The sequence below is a fragment of the Sardina pilchardus genome, chromosome 16, assembly GCF_963854185.1.
Source record: "Sardina pilchardus chromosome 16, fSarPil1.1, whole genome shotgun sequence".
Taxonomy (NCBI): domain Eukaryota; kingdom Metazoa; phylum Chordata; class Actinopteri; order Clupeiformes; family Clupeidae; genus Sardina; species Sardina pilchardus.
In genome coordinates, this window is record NC_085009.1 from 15,421,547 (window position 1) to 15,441,384 (window position 19,838).

Consider the following 19,838-nt stretch of genomic DNA (forward strand, 5'->3'; position numbering starts at 1 on the left):
GAAAAAAAAATATTTTAGTGATCACAAATAACCTATTTTAGTTCATCTTATTTTATTATCATCTTATTTGTTATTATTGTAAAATATATTGTATACTTGTTTATCATGATTAATGGTTGAGTTTCAGAATTTCAATCTGACATTAGGCTATGTTTTTCCCCATCATATGAGGGCATTCAATTATTTTAATGTGATGAGATAGTAGGCCTGGCTGTCGAGGAACACCACAAACATGCTGGGGTTCTGCTGGTCGTCCACAATTGGAATAAATATAGTTTTAAAATGAAGTCATGAGCAACTTTTTACAGTGTACACAACAAGCTATGTATACTGTAATCTACAGTAGGACAAGGAAAAAACTAAAAAGCATAATAGCGCCCTTTTAAGTAAAAACAACTCAGCCACTATTAGGGCATGTTTCTAGATAGAGCAGATAATCAGAATATGAAAAAAATATTTTAATTGAAAGATCTCTAAAAAAAATGTCTAAAAATGCCTAGGTCAAAAAGGCCGGTAGTTGAAGAATTATCTTTGAATGTGATGAGATAGTCAGGGTAGGCCTGGCTGTCATGGAACACCACAAACATGCTGGGGTTCTGGTGGTTGTCCACAAGGCTGTCGAAGCGGATGTCAGGCTGTTGAGGAGAGACCGGTGGGGGGACCCTCATATCGCTCCCACCCAACGTGTAGGAACCTGCCAGAACTCGAGCCACGAACATGAGCTGAGTGCCGTCTGCTTCAGGGCGGGAGTAGGTGGGGTTAGCGGAGTAGCTGGCATTCACAGCAAAGTAGGTTCCCAGTCCGTATACAGTGGCTAAACAAAGGAACAAAACGATAAACGCGGAGCAAATAGATGATAAAATGCATGGAAACAATGGAAGAATACAACATATAAAGATAAACTATAATCCCATCATACCACTGACTAAAATTATCCACAAGAAAAGAGACTTTATGACACTTCTTCTTAATGTTTCACAAGGCAGACATAATTGGATGATTTATCACTGATTTAAATAAATTGATTAAGATAAGACTCATACCGTTCTGGCCTGCAAAGCTACGGTTGAAGCCATTCTTCATGATGGACTGGCAGGCCTGGGCTGTGGTGCCGTGGTAGAGCATCTTCTCCCCGGCCCCTACAGGTGAACCGTTCTTATCCTCCAGCTGCTGCCGCTGAACCTCAAACGCACGACGCAGGTGCACGTTCTGCACACGCTCAATCTGTGAATACAAATATATATTACACAAACATGCATATGAATACATACCTCATGTGCAATATGCTAAGAAAAAAATAATATAAGAATATGCTTTCTACAATACAAAAAAATAAATCTTTAAACAGTATCCCTAGTCATAAGGCTGAATAACAATAATAAACTACTGTACATACATTTTGCAATCTGCAAAAAGCAACGGTCAGTATAAGAGGAACCTAGCCTGGAAAGTGCCTACCACTCCTCAAATGAAACATATGGTCTGGCAACCAAACATTCATTTTCTCGTATTAGAAAAAATGCCCAGATCCGTTCATTGGGCGCCACTGATGTCTATCAAATGCGTCTGAGCATAGCTCATCATCGTCTTGCTTTCCCCTCTGTTCTGTGATCGGTCCCCTATCTCAGGCAAAGATTAGGGCGGTAGTTTCCAGACTTAGCAGCGTGAATCAAATCGCGCGCAACAAGGCAGCATGGGAACACCCAGGCTAAGAGGAACCTGCAATTACTTGAGATTCTTACATTCTCATAAATAGTCCGTGAGCCAGAGGGGTTGGTCGTTACCGAAAAAGTGGCAAAGGCTACCATACCTTTTCTGAAAGCCTGGAATCTCAGCTTTTCAATGATGTATGATGGCCATCTGACAAGAGTAGCTGTTTTGAGTTATGACGCATAATGTAAACTAAGATTGAAGAAATAATGCGTATAAATCAAGCAGAACACTGAAATGTTTTATTTTGTTATGTTTGGTATCATTTTAAAGGGGAGACTCTGAGCTTTCATTTAAATCCTTTTGTGAACATTTTGGATAAGTACAGCCAACCCTGGAGCTCTTCAAACCTTTAATCACACACATTTTCCTGCCATTTCCCTGCCATCTTTTGTCTTTTAATCCTGTGGTACCTGAGAGCATCAGAGAAACAAAATCCAAACACTGAAATACTGGCATGACCCTAAGGATTCAGAAAATGTATCATTTACCCATGTTATCTGATTTGGAGGGGATGGTTTTCCGTCTTATATCAGACATGGCGTTTCTTCAAAGACATAAACAGTAGTGTACTATTACCCTTAAGGTTAATTTGTTGATATGTCGAGTTAAAAGTCTGAGGTAAATATATTTGAAATAATAATTATTGATACAGATAATTTTGAAAAAGTTGTTATACAGTGCAACACACTGACATGAGGAGTGACACAGTCCCTCTTGCATGGACAGAAACTCAAGTACTGCTAGTGGACCAATGGAGACATTGAACCAGTCTATGGAGAGCTGCAAGTCACCATCTTGGTCCAGTCTAGACCACCCATGCTCAACTTTGGAAGGAACCTCAGGGTTGTTCTCGAGGCATCCTCTCCAGATAGCACCTTGATAGTTAGCTCTGAGACCGTGCTTCCTGAGAGAATCCGAGCATGGAGTTAACTGCCAGGATTCTACGCCTTTCTTTGCACAAAAAAAGTGCATACTTCTTCATTTCATTGATGTTGGTGATTCTGGACTTGGAGCTGTACATTTGACATGTGAACTCCTTTAAGGCTGCATACAACTCAGGTGTCATTGCCCAGTCTGCCCCAACCTTCTGAAAGGTCTCACAGAAGTTTTCATTCTTCTAAAAAAGTTTTAGGGCTGACACTTTACCATGGCCTGCAAATGCACTTACAGTATCGCAGTGTATACGTGTATTTTCTTGCCTGAGAACAAGGCATTCATTTTTTAATGTAAATTCCAAGAAAGTGGGGACCTGATATAAATGATATGTGGTGGATATGTATTAAGGACCTTTTTAACTATCTAAAAATGCTGAGAATGCTGAATAACAACTTTTTCAAAATGATCTGTATCAATAATTATTATTTAAAATATATTTACCTCAGACTTTCAACTTGACATATCAACAAATTAGCCTAAGGGTAATAGTACACTACTGTTTATGTCTTTGAAAAAACGCCATCTCTGATACAAGACTGTAAATCACCCCCTCCAAATCAGATAACATGGGTAAATGATACATTTCCTGAATCCTTAGGGTCATGCCAGTATTTCAGTGTTTGGATTTTGTTTCTCTGATGCTCCCAGGTGCCACAGGATTAAAAGACAAAAAATGGCAGGGAAATGGTAGGGAAATGTAGCCTGGTCCTAACCATCCCATAATACTACCATTTCATTTCGTATTATGGTCTGGAATTTCTTTGCTCTGAAGCGCTTGCAGGAAGCGGGAAGTAACGCCCAGTTCTGGTTTGAATTGATTGGACAGCTCTCACCCAATCGGCGATAGTTACTCATAACAACATAGCGCAGGCGTTTAACGTCATCGTCACGAGCGCCCTCCCCCTTTCGCCCCCACCAACCCGTCTCTTCGTTTATTGGCTGCTTTCTGGAGGGGGGGCGTTCTGTTACAATTCTACCGAGCAGAATGCTCCACAGAGGAGCACGGCCAGACTCGTAGTGGAGGCAATCCTTGGCCGGAAGTACGTGGATGGCTCGCGAGGCTAAGGGAAATGTGTGTGATTAAAGGTTTGAAGAGCTCCAGGGTTGGCTGTACTTATCCAAAATGTTCACAAAAGGATTTAAATGAAAGCTCAGAGTCTCCCCTTTAAAATGACACCAAACATAACAAAATAAAATATTCCAGTGTTCTGCTTGATTTATACACATTATTTCTTTAACCTTAGTTTACATTATGTGTCATAACTCAAAACAGCTACTCTTGTCAGATGGCCATCATACATCATTGAAAAGCTGAGATTCCAGGCTTTCAGAAAAGGTATGGTAGCTTTTGCCACCTTTTCGGTAACGGTTTCCATAATTTGAGGCCCTGGCTCACGGTCTAAAAGGACAATACAGTAACATTGCATTAACCAATTACTGGTATTTATCATTTGTACACCATTAGCAAAAAAAATACCATACCAAATACAGACTTTCATTTATAAAACTCAGATGTATTTGGCAGACCTTGAGTACAGTTTTCTTTGCAGTCCTCTTGAAGTCCCTCTTCACCCTGCGGTACTCAGCGGAGGAGGATTCCAGTGGGATCATTTGCAGGGCTCCATAAGCATCAAGAGAGTCCCAGTAAACAGGAACTTTGAAATCTGGTACAATAACAGATCAATAAATAGAGATGTCATAATGTCAGTGTGATAATAAGAAGTTGCAATATAGGATTACAATAGCTATTTTCATTTACTTTGTACAAATGTCCACTTGTGAGTTAACTTTCATATCTCATCAAGCATTAGGCAAAGGGATTCATTACCTGGGAGATTCTGCAGCCTCTTTATGTCTGCTACACGACCTAAACCAGTGGCAGTTGCTCGCATTTGTCTGAGATCTACCTTCCAACAGTATCCATGAGCATCTATCACCCCTCCACTGACATCACCCATCTCCAGCTTCTGATTGGCCTCTTTGGGGAACCTCTCCCAATCCCCTCGCTGTCCCATAATGCACCACACCACATGAGTGAACAGCTCCCTCTGGTCCCTCTCCACCATCTGTCGGCGTAATGCCCCCTGCATGACGTCCCTCACCTCTTTTACCCCCTCAGTCAGCCCCCTCAACACCACCCCTGCCCCACTACCAGGCCCAGACGGCTCCAGCTGCACCCCGAGACTGTTCACTCTCTCGGCCAGATCCTGCAGCTCTGCATGAGAGAGCGCAGCCAGCTCCTCTGGGGCCAGGGTGTGCTCGGAGCAGTGGGAGGTGTAGGCCCGTTGCAGACCAGCACTGACACTGGACACGTCCTGTGCAGATGTGCCCAGAAGTGTGAAAGCCGCTGGAGTACAGGCTCTGGGTGAAGAGGGTAGCAGGGGGCTCAGGTCTGACTTAAGGGACTGAAGTGGACTCTGATGAACAGGAACTCTAGTTGCCCTCAAATGACCAGGGCCTGGGTAAGCACATAGAGACAAATGTCAAGACCAGATTACTACCAATATGCTCAGGTACTAGTTTGAAGACAAGATGCAAAGTAAATAACAAAGATCTAGCTGATACTTCTACAACATTAGGAATTTAGGATACAGTGTTCTCCTCACTTGTTGGGATAGCAGGTACACCAATGATGGCCTGGGCTGCAGCTTGAAAGTGCTGGAAAACATTGATCTTGAGCAAAACAAGACGGACAGTGGAGAGGTGCTGTAAGGCGTGGCTACAGACTGCAGCCTTCACTCCGTTAAGGATGGCATCTGCCACCAGCCGGGGGTCCATTTCACCAGTTCCTACAGAGAGGAACAGATCTTATTTATCTCTTGTCCCTTTGTTTTGATGCAATGAATGAATGTGTTGTAACTTTGTGTAACCCAGACATCAGCAACCAATACAATATACAACCAATCACTTCTCGTGGCTGCCTCCACTTTCCTTGTCTCCACGGCTGCAACTTGTGCACCCCTTGTCAACAATGAATGAAAATTAGCTTATATTATCAATTCGTGCGAGTAGGCTATGCTAAACACATTTTTTCTAAAGCTCCAATGAGCAGCCAACCACCTTGAATAAAAAATGTTTCAGACAATAACTATAGCTATTCGAGACTCTGTAAAGCCATAATTTTTGGGAAAATTAGGGCAGGATTCGGGATTCGGGATCCGGGACAACTGCTTGTATTTTGTGAGTGTCCCGAATTTCTCGGGTCGTCTGGTCACCCTAATAATGCTTTTTCAGGGAGCCTCAGTAGTGACAAAACACTGAGAAAGAGACACAATGGCCCAATGTTTACTTTTTCAATTCACCAAGCTAGTGAAGCATTTTAACCTTTGGATTGCCAGATCAGCCTACTTAATGCTCTCAAATGCTTTGATTTTGGACTGAAATGCCCGTATTAAACTCTAGTAGTTAGTTAAGCCGGCTTATATTTAATATCATGGGTGATTTTTGTGTCCTCCCTTATTATACATCTATGCTTATGGTTATGCTAAGGGTAAATATTGTGCATTGTACATTAAAACAGATTAAAAGTGAATATGTGACAATGTACGTCTCTTTACTGACCAGCACAGATGGCAGGAATGGCCACTGATAGGTATTTTTTCCTCTCACAAAGCAGCAGGATGTCCCGGGCCAGACCCTGGATAACGGCAGGATCCTTTTGACCACAGATGTGCATGATGGCCTTGCACGGGAAAGAGCCAGAGGAAGATGTGAAGATCTCACCCCTCTTCACTTGGGCTGGTAAAGTACAAGGAAAAAGTCAGACATGTAATATGACATTGTGCAAGAATATGTGGTCTTTTATTTATTAAATTGTATGTGCAATTTAATTTTTTTTTTACAATCATAGAGGCTACTCTGGAGTATAACAACTCTATCTGAGACAATATAATCAGTTCACAATTAGTTGAGGATTATTTTCTCCCCATTCTGCCAGTCACATTCTCTGATTTTTAATTAGCCATTAACCCAGAGGTTATTGGAGAGATTCACCTGACTGAAGGCTTCTTTTCACATCAGGGCCTGCCAGGGTCAAGATGTCCCTGCACACAGCTATAGGAGTTTAGGATTAATGACATTGAAGCGCAAAGCCATGACAACAGTTATTATTATACCGCATAGCAGTACACAATATGACCACCGCTCAGTTCTGCACATTCTCTCCAAAAAAATAAATGACGTTTGTCAACTTTCCTGTATTCTGTTTGTGCAATTTATATGCATGTCTCCTATTCTTGTAGCTCATGTGTATATACAGTACAGGCCAAAAGTTTGGACACACCTTCTCATTCGGACACCCCTTCTTTATTTTCATACTATATGACTATGAAAATTGTAGATTCATACCGAAGGCATTAGAATTATGAATTAACACATGTGGAATTATATACTTAACAAAAAAGTGTGAAACAACTGAAAATATGTCTTATATTTTAGGTTCTTCAAAGTAGCCACCTTTTGCTTTTAATACTGTTTTGCACACTCTTGGCATTCTCTTGATGAGCTTCAAGAGTCACCTGAAATGGTCTTCCAACAGTCTTGAAGGAGTTCCCAGAGATGCTTAGCACTTGTTGGCCCTTTTGCCTTCACTCTGCAGTCCACACGGTGGTTGGAACCAAAGGTCTCCGATTTTGACTCATCAGACCAAAGCACAGATTTCCACTGGTCTAACGTCCATTCCTTGCGTTCTTTAGCCCAAACAAGTCTCTTCTGCTTGTTGCCTGTCCTTAGCAGTGGTTTCCTTGCAGCTATTCTACCATGAAGGCCTGATTCAGGCAGTCTCGTCTTAACAGTTGTTCTAGAGATGTGTCTGCTGCTAGAACTGTGTGGCATTGACCTGGTCTCTAATCTGAGCTGCTGTTAACGCACGATTTCTGAGGCTGGTGACTCGGATGAACTTATCCTCCGCAGCAGAGGTGACTCTTGGTCTTCCTTTCCTGGGACGGCCAGTTTCTTTGTAGCGCTTGATGGTTTTTGCGACTGCACTTGGGGACACTTTCAAAGTTTTCCCAATTTTTTGGACTGACTGGCCTTCATTTCTTAAAGTAATGATGGCCACTCGTTTTTCTTTACTTAGCTGCTTTTTTTCTTGCCATAATACAAATTCTAACAGTCTATTCAGTAGGACTATCAGCTGTGTATCACCCCTGACTTCTGCACAACACAACTGATTCCCAACCCCATTTATAAGACAATAAATCACACTTATTAAACCTGACAGGGCACACATGTGAAGTGAAAACCATTTCAGGTGACTACCTCTTGAAGCTCATCCAGAGAATGCAGAGTGTGTGCAAAGCAGTAATCAGAGCAAATGTGGCTACTTTGAAGAAACTAGAATATAAGGCATATTTTCAGTTGTTTTACACTTTTTTGTTTTCCACATGTGTTAATTCATAGTTTGATGCCTTCAGTGTGAGTCTACAATGGCCGGGTTTCCCAAAATTGTTAAGAAGCTCTTAAGTGCTAAGAACTTCTTAGGAGCGTTGTAAGAATGTTCTAAGAACGCTCCTAAGAAGTTCTTAGGACTTAAGAGCTTCTTAACGATTTTGGGAAACCCGGCCAATGTCAATAGTCATGAAAATAAAGGAAACTCATTGAATGAGAAGGTGTGTCCAAACTTTTGGCCTGTACTGTACATGATTGTGTGCATGTGTGAGTTTGCTTTTGTGTATAAGAGTGTGTGTGTGTGTGTGCGTTTGTGTGTGTGTGTGTGTGTGTGTGTGTGTGTCTTTGTGTGTGTCTGTATGTGTGGATGTATGTGTGTATGTGTGCATGTGTGCATGCATACTGTACATGTGTGTGTGTGTGCGTGTGGAATTTGTGGATGTGTGCGTATTTCTGTGTGCATGTGTGTGTGCATTTGCATGTGTGTGTGAGTGTGACGGTGCTGATCGACTACAGTGACACAATCTTGTTGTCGCTGTGCTTCCCTTGGGACCACGGTTAGTTTTTTAGGAATAACTGCATTATTTGGGTTTCGGGGGGCCAGCGCAGGGGTGGAGTGGCCCGTAAAAGTCTTTTGGGGCTACATGCCTACCAAGTTTCATGTGCCCCGGTGTTACGGTTTCCCGGGAATTGTTGACCAAAAAGTCAGCAAGTACTGTAGATGACGGGAGGAAAATAAAGCTACGCTAGCGGCGGTCATAATAATTGCATTTTTTTTTGTGCTAGCACACTGCTGGGATGATTTAATAAATGTTTCAATTTCAGCACAAACCCATCTAAATACTATACCTGTATCAAAGTTTTGGAAGTCTGTGGTGTTCACTACAACATCTGTGGTTTCATTGGTGATGTCCCCAAATACCAGATGAAGTTTAATCCCTCCCACTGGCAGTGTGATTTCATCCAGGTCAGAAGTCAGAGACTGAAAGATAGCTGTGTACAGAAAAAAAAATAGAAAATTAGAACCACAACAACTCGTATCACAATCTCCAATTGCAAAGGGATAGAAAAAAGCAGCCTTAGATCTATGGGAATGATCCATAAAAAAGTAATCAATATTATGGTACTGTGCCAGAATTTGTTGCATCATTATTAGAGCAAAATAACAAAATGTACAAATCTGCCTTATCAGTTGTTTCCAGACGTTCCACTATTTCAAATAATCTCCAACTTCATCAGATACACACACAATTTGAACAAGCAAAACCAATGCTACAGTTTCCACCTTAAAGATAGACACATTTTCACTTGCCTTGTCCTGTATCAATATTCACCATATATGTACTTAACTTCTGGCATACTTCTTGAAAGACCTTGGAATAAGAAGTGCATTTAGTTAACTTTCAGTTGTATCTGTATTGTGATGTTTATGTTGATATTGATATTAACAAACTATGGAATGCATACTTGAAATCTTTTGGATATTGAACAAATAACTTGCCTCTGTAGAATCGGAATAGTCTGGATGGATGACAATTTGTACAGTTGAGAGGGTTCTTGGTCCTAATTTTCCAAACCGGACAATCTCATCTGCCAGGATCTGAGCTGCCTCGTTAGCAGGAATGCTCAGAACTTGTTCGGGTCCGATAATCGGAAAAGCCACTGAGCTGAAAGCATGATGCTCACATAGTTCTAGAGCCCGCCTTAGTCCGTTTTGCACTGCCTGCAGTTATCAAGACACATGTCAAATCTTACAACTATTAAGTATTCATCAAAGCTGCTCCTAAACTTACAGTTCACCATGGTCTGTTACTCTTTTTACTCATCTCACCTTCATGTACTAAACAAAAAGTAATACATTGAAAACGATTGTTGGTCAAATTGGTTTAATTAGTAAAAATATCACAAATAATTCTGTAGGTCACTTTTCCCCTATGCAAACATGATTTCACGATTAACAATTTCAATCACCTTTTGTTACTCATTGAGACCATTAACAAGTGGTTCCAGTGACATTTTGTATGATTTGCAACATGAGAGGATTTTGAGGCAACTAGGCACAGCTCTGGAAAAATGTAAAGGTACACAATACAAGATTTTTTTTTAACAATTTGTTGTCAAGGCAAATCGTTCAGCTACCATCCAGACGTAGTGAGTCGCTACCGAGAAAACGTGCCATGCAACTTCACGGTGGCCCGAAAAAACTCTCAAGAAGGGCAACTAAAGGGAGCCCTACAGTTGACAAAAATACAGTATACCTGCATATAGTCAGGGGACCTATGTATCTAATTTGGGGGCTCATGTTTCATGTAATTGTAAGATAATATGGTTTGATAAATTGGACAGCTCTAACTTTCCATTTATAGATATATATAAATGAATTTCCAGATTTCAATGAAAAACCAGAGTAGGCTAGCTCCCGTTGATATGCCTACGATAGCCAGTTAAAACAGTTCGCTTGAAGGATCTGTGGCGAAGCTGATAAGTTAAGGCAACTTAAGCTAAAACATCTTGCATAGGTCTGCTTTAACTAAATAGTTAGTGTCACAGTATCTTACTTGAGGTCTAGGATGTCAATCACCTAGGTTATTTAAAATACTCAACTCAAGCTCTGGAAAAAAACTGAGAAACCACTGCACATCCTGTCATCCTAAGGTTGTTGAGTGATATTCGAATGAGTTGATGGTCATATTTCAATTTCCAGTGGTCTCTTAATTTGGAATATGATGATCAACTCATTCTAATGTCCCTCAGTAACTGTCACTGTCACAGTCACAGTTGACGTGCTGTTAGCAGGTGCATCCGAGCTAGCTGGCAGTGCCACAGATCCTTCAAGTGAACTGTTTTGACTGGCTATCATAGGCATATCAACGGGAGCTAGGCCTACTCTGGTTTTTAATTGACATCTGGATTACAACTATTTTTTTCGTTTGGCAAAATGACAACATGTTGACTATGCTACCAGTTGTCTATCATAGGGTGTCTCTCAACATGCCTCCTCGATCCTCGAGGGGCGTTCCCACTGATCTATAACTAACACTGGATAGACTATCCCATTGTTTCCCCCCCATCATTCTTTATGTAGATCAGTGAGGATCGAGGCCCGAGAAGTGAGGGAGGACATATAAAAGCCCAAATGAGAGGCACCCACAGACCTCTGAAGTTCGCCTACAAAAAAGCCACCATCTTTGTCCAAATAAGGAGATCCTGTATCTTGAGATTTTTTTCTATGGGAAAATAATATGGGGATTTTGAATGCTAAACTCTCACAGGGATGAAGAAATTGGAAATGCAGACGTTTTGCGCTACAAAGTTTTGCCCTCTGACTTCAGGTGGATGCTGTGATCTTCGGTAGGTGAAGATGACACACTTTTATCTTTGCTACCCCAGACTTGCCATAGGCAGTTAGCTCCAATTAACACCCGGAACTCCTTATATGGGCAAAGATGGCAGCTTTGGATCCTATTTGTAGGTGAACGTCAGAGGTCTATAAACTGGTGTTTTAGTTAGCAGGGTTCATTAGCCAGTCACTTAGCTATGTTTTTCGAAATAGGCCTACAGTTTATCTTAACTAAGCTTGGATTAAACTCTGTCAGCTCAGCTGGCTAGCTTTCAGACAAGGTAAGAACTTTCCTACTCAGTGCTAGCAAGGGCAGGCTATTGTTGTTCAGTTGTGGTTATCAATTGCCTTTAAATTGAGTGAACTGTCTATCTATAAAGAAACTAAAGGTTTCCCCAACCAGGAAATACGTCTTAGTTTGGTGCCAGCACCAATGCAGGTATGAGCTGGTACACTCGTGCAATTCAGTGATCCCTGCGCAGTGAAACCATATTGGATACGTAGGCTCGAAGCTACGATATTTAAAACAAATAATTTGGGTTCCTGCACACAAGTAAATGTAAAGACAGATTAAAAAATGAGGTCTACCCACAGCATGTTGGCAAACGTATGCAAAGGGTTAAAGTGTGTTCATACCATCCTAAATCGTTTCAAAAACTAGGATTAGGCAGTCTATAGCTATGCTATTTCCAATGCATTAATAACCTAGCCTAGTGATACTGTAGGCTACATCGAAACACCTCAAAATTACACTGCTGTCTGTTAGGTACATCGCAAGTGTAACAGGTAGTCTATTGTACCAACAACAGCAACATTTTCTTTTATTTGTACTGCAGAAAGACTGTGACTTTCAGTTGGCAAATTAAAGAAGTCTATTAGGAACATTTAAAACCCCATAAGTTTTCTAAAAGCATGCCTTCTGCCATGAAGACCTTTCTGATGTTTGATTGAAAATGACAAGACACTCATGGGGGGGCGAGGGATGTTCACTTTTGCAATATAGGCAGCCACATTTTTCCTTATGCCCTCATGACCTACATTTTAACCACGTTGTTCGACAGGCTTTCTATCACTGTCAGTGTTGCCAAGTCTTGAGAAGAAAATAAGCAACTGACATCAGCTAGGAATCCTCAATATATTTCAGGAAAATGTGAAAGCATGTGTTTGATCCACAGAACCACAGGTGTTTTAAAGCTCTGTATTAGAATTCTAAACACTGTTGTCAGTGAACAAACCCTTTCATTTGATTCAGTCATTTCATTGCCCTTTTCAGTTACCTTTTCACTGTTTCCCCTCAGCGCATCCGAAGGCACACACTCTATGAAGAGGACTTTTTGGCATCCCAATGATGGAGTGCCCTCAACCTCCAAAACATCTCCTGGTTTGAGACTATCCTGACATTTTCTGGAGCAATCAAAGTTACGTTGAAACTGGTCTCCAGCCTTTTGGGCAATTGCTTTCCCAATATTGGTTGCTGTTAATGTTTTTCTCATCATGGGAGCCACCATCGCATCAACCTGCAATAATCATGTCATGTTATTCTCATAGCAAGTTGTACATCTATTTGCTTTTTGGCAGTTGTCTCTTTACATCTGGAACCAATTCGACATTGAAGATGTACATGTAAAATGAAAAGTGATATGACATGGTAGAACTACACCACCCTTACCTGCTGGTTTTCAAGCTGTCCAAGTACAACCTCAAGATGTATTTTATTTCTTGAATAATCTGGTAGTGTTAGGGATGGAACAGGTAGAGTAATGGAGATGGTACTTGCAGACTGACTAGCTGAAACAAAGACCTGAGATTGATCTGATGAAAAAAACACCATGACCTTGTGGGAGCTTTCCAGCAATGCTATGCTATCCATTCCTTCACCCCTGAAGTACTTAAGTGCTCCTGGTCCTTCCACATTAAAGTCTTTAGTGATCAGAGACCCTATTCCTGAGGCAAGTCTTTTCCGAAATTCTTGTACCATCTGACGTGGGCCAGTAAACTGCACACCAGGACCTGGTAAATGGATGGGCATCATTCTTAGACCAGTATACTGTACTCCAAGCAGCTCCAACACTTGGAACAAGTGATCAACCACAAATGAGTTGGGTAGATTCATGAAATCAGAGATATCTGCCTGATTGAGCTTGTAGTTGAGTAGGACCTGCCTCAGCCGCTCTACGTCTTGCCTATACCCAACAACCTGGACAGGCATGTGTGGGTTGGATTGTGAAGGTGTACCATAACTAAGCTCGACCCTTGGAACGCTGTGGTTAGATTGTTGCAGGGCACAATCCAAGGTTTCTCTAAGGGTTGCTATTTCTGGTGACTCTGTTTCTGCTTGTTCTAAGACCACAGTCTCCACAGTCAGGTCTCTCTCCAGAGCTGCTGCTGCCTCCTCAAGGGCCTCTGTAGTAAGGCTGGACAGGACCAGGTCTGGTCCCACCTCAAGCATCACTGGACTCCTCAGGCTCTGCTTGAACCGGGTCTGGTATGTTTGTAGGGCTCCACTAGACGCAAGGAAGGCAAGGAGTGGGGCAGGTAACTGGAGACTCCTTTGTCGGATCTTCTTGACCAGCTCCTGTAGTGTGGTGCGTGCAGCCTCTACCTCTGCCTCTGGCCCCTCAAACACTGGAGTCCCACTTCCCTGTCTGGTGAGCTTGACATGTGGGGATGAAAGCTTGATTTCTCTTCCGAACTCCTCCTCCACCAGGGTGAATTGCATCTCAGTGCACTGGAGAAAAAAAGAATATCTGGATTTACTTGATTTTATCATGTACATCGGTTGCACATGAAGGAAATGTCTAGATTTAGGAAACTGAATCATGCAGTGGTAACCCAATTTGATCAAGTAATTTCAATGAATTTTTTTTATACCTCTTCTACTGTTCCAAACAACATTACACTTACGTGGTAGTGAGTAGAGGGTCCCTAAAGCCAAACCGAAGTATCCCCAGGTCTTTATGCGGTCGGATAGAGAGTCCAGAATGAATTTAATCGAGTCCGTACCAAAGTCTACTGGGGCTACATGCCTACCAAGTTTCATGTTCCTCAGTGTTACAGTTTCCCGGGAATCGTTGACCAACAATTCAGGAAGTAGATGACGGGAGGGAAAAAAACCCTTAAACAATCACGATATGACTGCTACGCTAGCGGCGGTCATAATGAGTGAATGCATAATGAGTGTTTTTTTTTTAATGGATCTGCACAAGCAATCCAATGCACCTGTACACTGTACTTGAGCAAATTGCAAATAAATACTTGAACTTGAAATGTCAAATGAAACTCGGGCCTATAGACCAATAATTAAAAACAGCCCATACAAGATTCTTTCAACAACAGAGAGATGAAACTGTTCAAACTGGTCTCAGAGAGTCTTACAATGGCACCGACAACAGAAACCAGTCCTGTTGCCTCTATGCCAATCCTTGAGAGAAAAAAAAATGACATATGTCAATGAACCACAATACATTCCACAGGTGGGAGAAGTTCACCTTGTCTAAATACAATATGATTTCCTTATTAGGAAGCTCTCAAAGAAGTAATATCAAGAAGTAATCACAATATACTTTGTTCTCAGTAATATACTTTGCTTTACCCACCCCCCAATAATCAACTAAAATGCCCCATACAAAGACATGCAGTAAATGGGCTCTTTGCATGTGTTTGAACCTGCCCCTATTGTTAATGTAAGTTCTACACAGACCTGGCTGGGCGTTGCACCTGGTAAATCGGCATGTTGCAATAAAGAGAGATTTACATGAGTTAAAAATGTAACTCATGTTTTTTATTGGGCAAACAAGATATTCAGTGTCAGCGAATATCCGCTTCGCATCGTGCCTAACAACGCCCCTTAGCTGTTCGATTATACAGTATAAACCATGGCCTCTCTGGGCTTATTGCTTAAATATGTGGACAGCTTGACTATTGGCACATTAATTAAATATTGTATGTATGTATGTAAATATATTGATTGATACCAAATGTGTTAATAACAGGTTTATATCCACTTAATATCACTCCATTGCACTTTCCCCCAAATATGGCCTTGTAGAAAATCAATTAGCAATTAACTGCACTAACACGTTTAATGCCGTGCGCATCGTGCCTAACACCACTTAGCTGTTCTAAAATCAGTGTAACCTACACAGTCTATAGTAGGCTACATGTAAGTAGGCTGGGTAAACCCTGCCTGAGCTGCTAGCGAATTTGGATTTTGCCCAGTTGCTCAGGCTGGAAACTGCACATCTATCTCCCCTGCTTCCTGTCCACAACTTTTGGGTCCAATCACAAACTAGCTTTTCCATAAGATGCACCGGATCGTTGGTCTGATTGGTTAAAGGACTATCCAAGCGTACGGAGTCATTTGAACGATGCCCATTGATCATGCCTCTTGTGCAGTAGAAATAAAGCACAGACTCCCCATGCTAATTTCCAATCTTAAAAGAGTGAGCTTAGTATGGTGAGAGTCTTGCTTAATAATCAAACAACTAAACTCATTTAAAGCATCACTAACATAAACCTTGCTTTATGCCTGATGTATTTACACTGTCCACAGCCTGTCAGAGACTGACTGCACAACATAACTTAAATAAAGAACTGGGTAGAAGGGAATTTACTTAAATTGATTTGAAATAAGTAGAATTTCGAACATTATACCATGCATCCCATTCACTGTAAAAAAAAAAAGTTAGTTCAACTCAAATTTTTAAGGCAACCGGCTGCCTAGAATTTTTGAGTTCAATCAACTTAAACTTAGCAAGTTTTGAAGAACTGCAATTATTAAGTTGTGTAAGCTAAGTTTTTCAAGTTCTGCCAACTGATTTTTTTTAAATTCAAGTTACTGGAAATTTACTTGAAAGTCTGTAAAAACGTACTATTTTGAGTTCAGATTACGATCCCCTAATAACGTGTTTGTTCCCAGAATGCAACAGCACCAGTCAACATATTCTTAAAGAAATCACAAATAGTTTCCAACTGAAATGTAATCTTGAAATAAGATTCTAAGCAAAGCTAAAACTAAGTGACAGTGACACTAAAGGCCATACTGTTTTGGTCATGTTGTCATGTAATTGTTTGTTGTTGCTACAAACCATGACCATCCACAATGACTTAATCCTGTGCATAGGGTTTAGAGTAATGAATGTGCTAGCGGCACAAATAGATATTCACATTCTTAGTGATATCATTGTGACTATGAACTTCCTGTTTGCAACTAGTGCAGTTGCTGCTTTTACATTAATTCATGATAAATTTGTTAGGGTCAAGAATCTTCACCCTACAAGGAGAAAATCAAATCCACCCCAGGAAAAATACAGGAGCATCAGTGGGTGGGTGTTTAGGAAGATTCCAAGGGCCCAGAAATGACAGAGGGCCCTCAGAGAGCCTTGTCCCCAATAACACTATATATTATTGGAGAAACCCAGAATGTCTGTCCGTCATAGGGCATACATTCTCTAGCAGCATACTGTACCTGCAGACACATAATGCAAGAAAGCATTGAGTGGCCGGCTTTGTGATACCGCGAAGGAACCAGATTAATGCAAATTGAGAAAGCAGTCAATTTCGCATTGCACTACAATTAATATACGTCTACTTTTTAAAATGACATTATATTTTGATAATGGTCTTCTCCTCAATGGTAACCCTGACAAATCTCTGAAAATCTGTCACATAGTCATTTTGTTCAATAGTTGATTTGTGTTATACACATCCAAAAAAGCAGCAATAAACAGTAATGAGAAAAAATAGACATTATAAACAAGAAAATAACATTTGCCCATAATTCCTACAGGGGATGGTATCTGAACTCAAAATAGTACGTTTTACAGACTTGAAAATTCCAGTAACTTGAATTAAAAATACTTAGTTGGCAGAACTTGAAAAACATTGCAGTTCTTAAAAAGATAAGTCAATGCCTTCAACTCAAAAATTCAAGGCAGCCGGTAGCCTTGAAAATTTGAGTTGAACTAACTAACATTTTTTTTTTAGTTAGGACCATAACTTACAATTTTAAGTTAACTTGATTATTTTAGTTCTTCACTGTCAACTTCAAAAGTTAGTGAAATCAGTTGACTTTTATATTTCAAGTTGAACCAACTTAAAAACCCAGTGAAAAACAAATAACTTGGACAACTTGGACTTCTTTTTTTATGTTGTGTTAACTCATGAAACTGAGTAGACATACATTTGCTTATTTCATAAGTTGAAATAAATTCAGGGAAGACTGCACTGATATATAATTGAATATTTAAGTTGAGTCAACTTAATTTTGCAAGTTTGCAAGATGCAATTACAAAAAAAGTTGGATCAATTGTTTTTTTCTAGTTTACCATGTCTTCCTGATTTTTTTTTAGTTATATTTACTTACAAACCTTAGTTCGCAGGACAAAAGGCAAGTTCTAATCTTTACAGTGTTGGCTAAACATTGATAAAGTATTGCAATAACGGATGGATTACTTTTATCATGAACATGGCCTAAAATACCCTAATGGCAAATAACAGCCAAGACTAGAAAAGAGAAAGAAACATGGAATTTTATAATGCAAGAGACAATAGAAAAAATACCTTCATAAGAAGTGAAGAAAAGAAGAGAGTTTGGGGTCATCCCAAGCAAGAGACAGTAAATTGTGAGCCAGATAGTAGGTCCTTATGAATGATCTGTAGGTAACCCTGCAAATGTAGCTTTTATTCATTTATATATTTTTTATTATTATTCTTTTTTTTTTAATTTATCCATGGGCTCCCCTTTCTGTCTTTGTTAGTCTACACTTTCTCTCTGTTTCTTTCCCTGTGGAAAAAATGTGTTTCAGTCAAAATTAAACAACAAAAGCATCCACTCACGTCCATCCTCAGACAGACAGACTTATTTTAAAGCAACACAAAATCTGATTTAATCACGGGTATCTATGATACTGTCCACTCCATGTCAGTAAATGTTTTCATGCAGGCGGTGTGTGGTATATGGATGGTTGGATATTGCCCCCATAATGTTGACTCTGGCAATGAACAATATACGCCTATAGATTTGCTCTATTTTATAGTTGATTAATATTTGAAATCATGCTTGTATGGCAACATTTTTATTTCTCATTATTTCTCATTGTGCCTTACTTATCTCAATTCAAGTAAATTCATGTTATACAAAGGGTTATACAGAGGATATGAAACAGGTTTGACAAGTCTGGACGGAGATCATACTCAACTACAGAACCATGACAAAGTGCTTTGCATAAAAAGCTCAACAGCAATGGGTACGCGCCCAGTCACTCACCTGTAGGCACTCAGCAGAATGTCTGTTTTCTTTTGCTTTAGGTGTGTCATTTTCCGTGAAAAGTGAGATGCAAAGTTGCCCAGCAGCCAAGTCTATCACGTGCTCCTTTCGATCCAGAATTCTCTGCTGAGCTGTTTGTTTTTCAATAAAGAGTTATATTATATATGTGTTTAAAAGCTTTGTAAGTTTATTTTAAATACGGGGCAACATACAATCTAGCATGCAATGTTATTTTTATTTTTTATTTTTTCCCCTCCGGATCAGTTACCATAACATTGTTTAAAAGCCTAGTCCCAACTAGATGCAGATCCCTTTTCGTGGCCAGGGGCCTCATCTTCTATGCACAAAAAGTTGTGTAAACCAGGCTAAAATTCCTCAATTTCATCCTTTCAGGCTACCAGTCTTTTGACCCCAGTCTCTCTCTCTCTCTCTCTCTCTCTCTCTCTCTCTCTCTCTGCACAATGGTTGCCCAGATCAGGACAAATTAAGGATTCATAACTGATATGTCTGTTTTGAGCTTGAGTTTTAACAAAGCAAGCAAACAATGCTGCTCTTACCTTCTTGCTCCAGAAATGAAATCTTGTAGGTGTTATCAGTATTGTCCTCCACTGGTCCACATTCACCTCCTCCTGACCTTCTCCTGATTTTAAAGTACTTCTGTATTTTCTCCTTCTCTGAGTTGGTCAGCACTCTGGTCTGGAAGAACACTGCATGTCTGCAGAGAGCCATTGTGTCCTTACTGACCAGCCGGAGTGTTTGTATCGGCAATGTTTTATAACACTAGCTCTTACGTTGGTCCTTTGTTTCTCGATTCTCTTATGCCCACCACACTTTCAGTTTCACTTCTGACGTGTCACCAGATGTAAAACCTTGTAATCTGACACCTTAAGTATAACTTTAATCATAAATAGTACAACATAGTGCAAAAGAGCAAGAGTAGAGTAATGAATATTATCAAACGTCTTGCGGAAAACTAAACCAAAAGGTAGACTATAACGGAAAAAAATAAAACAAAAAAGTTGAAGGAACTAGTCCTGTCATGATAACATGGCCCTGAGAGACACAAAAGCAGAAATGCCCAAGTTAAGAGGAAATTGGCATAAAAAGAGGATACTGTAGGTCGAGCTTTATTTTGTTGGAAGATATCAGTCAGTTACCTTTTAGATAACACATTTTGCATAGTATTATGACATC

The 19,838-nt window shown here is 40.4% G+C and overlaps 1 protein-coding gene across 1 annotated transcript; it reads right to left on the reverse strand.

The window, feature by feature from the left end:
• Window positions 1-12: 12 nt before the first annotated feature.
• LOC134060040 (protein mono-ADP-ribosyltransferase PARP14-like) lies at window positions 13-19,440 on the reverse strand. The gene is made up of 14 exons (XM_062516614.1): window positions 19,202-19,440; window positions 18,645-18,775; window positions 13,047-14,105; window positions 12,655-12,894; window positions 9,539-9,760; window positions 9,350-9,410; window positions 8,887-9,030; window positions 6,643-6,702; window positions 6,211-6,387; window positions 5,256-5,438; window positions 4,478-5,107; window positions 4,177-4,313; window positions 1,044-1,224; window positions 13-814 (listed from the first exon to the last, which is right to left on the reverse strand). Exons 1-14 carry the CDS (start codon window positions 19,371-19,373, stop codon window positions 474-476), a joined length of 3,738 nt encoding a protein of 1,245 aa, XP_062372598.1. The 5' UTR covers window positions 19,374-19,440; the 3' UTR covers window positions 13-473.
• Between the last annotated feature and the right edge of the window lie 398 nt (window positions 19,441-19,838).